We start from the raw sequence: 5,033 nt of genomic DNA, 5'->3' as shown, positions 1-5,033 counted from the left end.
CACCCGACAGCGTACACCAGAAGTATATTAATTTCCAATGAAATGCTGCGTTTGCCTTGCAGCATTACTTAACCCACCCTAACACACCATCCTGTTTCCCCATACAGACAGACCTCTGTCCATCCAGCGTGTGTCTCTGCAGAGCAGAGTGTCCATCTCCTGCCCTAACATGTCAGGGGAGGAGCTGAGGTTCCACCTGTCTGTGAACCAGTGCCTCGTTCACACCACACTGCTCCAGAAGAACCAGAGCCACACCAGAACCAACCAACCAGACACCTGGGCCCAGTTCTTTCTAGTTGACCAAAATCTGAACCAGAACTTGACCAACCGCTATGTGTTCACGGTCAACAGCACAGGCGTGTACACCTGCAGAGCAGAAAGGATGTGGTCTCCGCCTTATCAAGAGGACTCTGTTCACACTCTATTGATTGAAGGTAAGGGACCGTCTACAAAGCAGTTGCACTGCACAAAGATCTGTTTGCGCTCTTGCTATCTCGATCGCTGTCATTGGCAATGAGTGACAGGGAGTTGGCATGATAGCACAAACAGTTTGAAAATGAAAGTGACATGGTCATGGTACACAACGTCCCTGGTGAAGCCTGGTTGTGGCTGGGCTGTGAAGTGGATGAATTATGGCTTCTTATTTCTGGTTTCGAGTACGTTCTGATTGGTTCACAGAGAAGCAGTGTCTGACACACCGAGATCCACTGGCCAATCAAGATCAAGATCTGCTGGCCAACCAGAATTGTACAGAGGTTCCTAAACACCTCCCACTGTGTCCATTATTGGTGGGATGTGGGGCTCTCTACAGCATCATCATCACCATCATCACCATCGTCATCTGGGTCAGTACTCATTTCATTTCATGTTATTAAGGAAGGCAGGGGGAAACAGCAGCAGAGCTCCATATTTTTTGTTGTTGCAGAAGGTACGGTTGTTTAGCTATCGAGAAGAGGTGTCCTGGGAGTCTGGTCACTCTGTTTAGTACTCTAGCCAGGAAACTCAGCAGCCATTTTGTTTTCCAGGGAGTTCAGGGAGTCCTGGGATCTATAAAAAAACAAATGCTTTTAGTTTAGTTTTATTTTAATATACAGTGGGGAGAAAAAGTATTTGATACACTGCCAATTTTGCAGGTTTTCCTACTTACAAAGCATGTAGAGGTCTATAATTTTTAACATAGGTACACTTCAACTGTGAGAGACGGAATCTTAAACAAAAATCCAGAAAATCACATTGTATGATTTTTAAGTAATTAATTTGCATTTTATTGCATGACATAAGTATTTGATCACCTACCAACCAGTAAGAATTCCGGCTCTCACAGACCTGTTAGTTTTTCTTTAAGAAGCCCTCCTGTTCTCCACTCATTACCTGCATTAACTGCACCTGTTTGAACTCGTTACCTGTATAAAAGACACCTGTCCACACACTCAATCAAACAGACTCTAACCTCTCCACAATGGCCAAGACCAGAGAGCTGTGTAAGGACATCAGGGGATACAATTGTAGACCTGCACAAGGCTGGGATGGGCTACAGGACAATAGGCAAGCAGCTTGGTGAGAAGGCAACAACTGTTGGCGCAATTATTAGAAAATGGAAGAAGTTCAAGATGACGGTCAATCACCCCCTCGGTCTGGGGCTCCATGCAAGATCTCACCTCGTGGGGGCATCAATGATCATGAGGAAGGTGAGGGATCAGCCCAGAACTACACGGCAGGACCTGGTCAATGACCTGAAGAGAGCTGGGACCACAGTCTCAAAGAAAACCATTGGTAACACACTACGCCGTCATGGATTAAAATCCTGCAGCGCACGCAAGGTCCCCCCTGCTCAAGCCAGCGCATGTCCAGGCCCGTCTGAAGTTTGCCAATGACCATCTGGATGATCCAGAGGAGGAATGGGAGAAGGTCATGTGGTCTGATGAGACAAAAATATAGCTTTTTGGTCTAAACTCCACTCGTCGTGTTTGGAGGAAGAAGAAGGATGAGTACAACCCCAAGAACACCATCCCAACCGTGAAGCATGGAGGTGGAAACATCATTCTTTGGGGATGCTTATCTGCAAAGGGGACAGGGCGACTGCACCGTATTGAGGAGAGGATGGATGGGGCCATGTATCGCGAGATCTCTGGCCAACAACCTCCTTCCCTCAGTAAGAGCATTGAAGATGGGTCGTGGCTGGGTCTTCCAGCATGACAACGACCCGAAACACACAGCCAGGGCAACTAAGGAGTGGCTCGTAAGAAGCATCTCAAGGTCCTGGAGTGGCCTAGCCAGTCTCCAGACCTGAACCCAATAGAAAATCTTTGGAGGGAGCTGAAAGTCCGTATTGCCCAGCGACAGCCCCAAAACCTGAAGGATCTGGAGAAGGTCTGTATGGAGGAGTAGGCCAAAATCCCTGCTGCAGTGTGTGCAAACCTGGTCAAGACCTACAGGAAACGTATGATCTCTGTAATTGCAAACAAAGGTTTGTGTACCAAATATTAAGTTCTGCTTTTCTGATGTATCAAATACTTATGTCATGCAATAAAATGCAAATTAATTACTTAAAAATCATACAATGTGATTTTCTGGATTTTTGTTTTAAATTCCGTCTCTCACAGTTGAAGTGTACCTACCTATGATAAAAATGACAGACCTCTACATGCTTTGTAAGTAGGAAAACCTGCAAAATCGGCAATGTATCAAATACTTGTTCTCCCCACTGTGTATATATATATATATATATATATATATATATTATTATTATATATATTATATAATAATATTATATAAATATTTTTAATATGGAGTTTAAGGGAGGTGATACAGTGCCTTGCAAATGTATTCATCCCCCTTGGCGTTTTTCCTATTTTGTTGCATTACAACCTGTAATTTAAATTGATTTTTATTTGAATTTCATTTAATGGACATACACAAAATAGTCCAAATTGGTGAAGTGAAATTCTAAAAAATTTATAACGGAAAAGTGGTGCGTGCATATGTATTCACCCCCTTTGCTATGAAGCCGCTAAATAAGATCTGGTGCAACCAATTACCTTCAGAAGTCACATAATTAGTTAAATAAAGTCCACCTGTGTGCAATCTAAGTGTCACATGATCTCAGTATATATACACCTGTTCTGAAAGGCCCCAGAGTCTGCAACACCACTAAGCAAGGGGCACCACCAAGCAACCAGGCACCATGAAGACCAAGTAGCTCTCCAAACAGGTCAGGGACAAAGTTGTGGAGAAGTACAGATCAGGGTTGGGTTATAAAAAAATATTTGATAATTTGAACATCCCACAGAGCACCATTAAATCCATTATTAAAAAATTGAAAGAATATGGCACCACAACAAATCTGGCAAGAGAGGGCCGCCCACCAAAACTCACGGACCAGGCAAGGAGGGCATTAATCAGAGAGGCAACAAAGAGACCAAAGATAACCCTGAAGGAGCTGCAAAGCTCCAGAGCAGAGATTGGAGTATCTGTCCATAGGACCACTTTAAGCCATACACTCCACAGAGCTGGGCTTTACGGAAGAGTGGCCAGAAAAACGCCATTGCTTAAAGAAAAAAATAAGCAAACACGTTTGGTGTTCACCAAAAGGCATGTGGTAGACTCCCCAAACATATGGAAGAAGGTACTCTGGTCAGATTAGACTAAAATTGATATTTTTGGCCATCAAGGAAAATGCTATGTCTGGCGTAAACCCAACACCTCTCATCACCCCGAGAACACCATCCCCACAGTGAAGCATGGTGGTGGCAGCATCATGCTGTGGGGATGTTATTCATCGGCAGGGACTGGAAAATTGGTCAGAATTGAAGGAATGATGGATGGCGCTAAATACAGGGAAATTCTTTTGGGAAACATGTTTCAGTCTTCCAGAGATTTGAGACTGTGATGGAGGTTCACCTTCCAGCAGGACAATGACCCTAAGCATACTGCTAAAGCAACACTCGAGTGGTTTAAGGGGAAACATTTAAAGTGGTAGGCATGTTGTGTAAATCAAATGATACAAAAAAATTTACGCCCCCCCCCCAAAAAACAAAAAACATTTTAATTCCAGGTTGTAAGGTAACAAAATAGGAGAAATACCAAGGGGGTGAATACTTTCGCAAGCCAATGTATGTTGTGTTCCTTTTTGATTTTTGATTCTTGTTGTGTCCTTATTTTACATGATGTTGTATTACACCCTGGTCTCCATGGTGACGCACCCTGTAGAAATAAAATTCACGTTCACAGGGCTCCCTTGTAAATGAGACCCTGGTCTCCATGGTGACCCACCCTGTATAAATAAAAGCATGACATAGTGACTGTCTAAAAACAACATGTTGTATCATTCTAACACAATCCTGACCAATGACTGACCTATCGTACACATCCTACATCCCATCATTGTCCCACATCTTCTGATGTGCTGATATGTTATATTTATTTTTCCTCAGAGGAAACTGAAGAAGGAAGTGTCTGAAAGGAGTGACTACGTGAACATTAAGCCTGGAGAGAAGACAGGGCCTAAGAGAATCCAGCATCCAGTCACCAGGAGATTCTGATTCTGGCCTTCCTATGGATGTGTACCTGATGACACCCTATTCTCTATGGGAAAAATATCATCTCCCAAAAATGCTAACCTTCCCTGTTATTGTAATGGTGAGAGGTTAGCATGTGTTGGGGGTATGAAATATAATCCTAACCTCCCCTGTTATTGTAATGGTGAGAGGTTAGCATGTGTTGGGGGTATGAAATATAATCCTAACCTCCCCTGTTATTGTAATGGTGAGAGGTTAGCATGTCTTGGTGGTATGATATAAAATGCTAACCTCCCCTGTTATTGTAATGGTGAGAGGTTAGCATGTCTTGGGGGTATGATATAAAATGCTAACCTCCCCTGTTATTGTAATGGTGAGAGGTTAGCATGTCTTGGGGGTATGATATAAAATGCTAACCTCCCCTGTTATTGTAATGGTGAGAGGTTAGCATGTCTTGGGGGTATGGTATTTGTGCGTCTGTAACTTTCTCACTCATCAGTATTCACAATTCATTCA

General features: G+C 43.3%; 1 protein-coding gene across 1 annotated transcript; it reads left to right on the top strand.

Annotated features, from left to right (window-relative positions):
- Positions 1-107: 107 nt before the first annotated feature.
- Positions 108-4,807, top strand: LOC123482884 (T-cell-specific surface glycoprotein CD28-like; the record flags this gene model as incomplete). The annotated part of the gene is given in 3 exon segments (XM_045212004.1): positions 108-434; positions 679-845; positions 4,434-4,807. Coding segments are annotated over 3 exon segments (602 nt in total), but the record flags the coding sequence as incomplete, so codon positions are not given.
- Between the last annotated feature and the right edge of the window lie 226 nt (positions 4,808-5,033).

The sequence above is a fragment of the Coregonus clupeaformis genome, chromosome 40 (assembly GCF_020615455.1).
Source record: "Coregonus clupeaformis isolate EN_2021a chromosome 40, ASM2061545v1, whole genome shotgun sequence".
Lineage (NCBI taxonomy): Eukaryota > Metazoa > Chordata > Actinopteri > Salmoniformes > Salmonidae > Coregonus > Coregonus clupeaformis.
The sequence above is the reverse complement of the archived record's forward strand: the minus strand, read 5'-3'. Positions and strand labels throughout refer to the sequence as shown.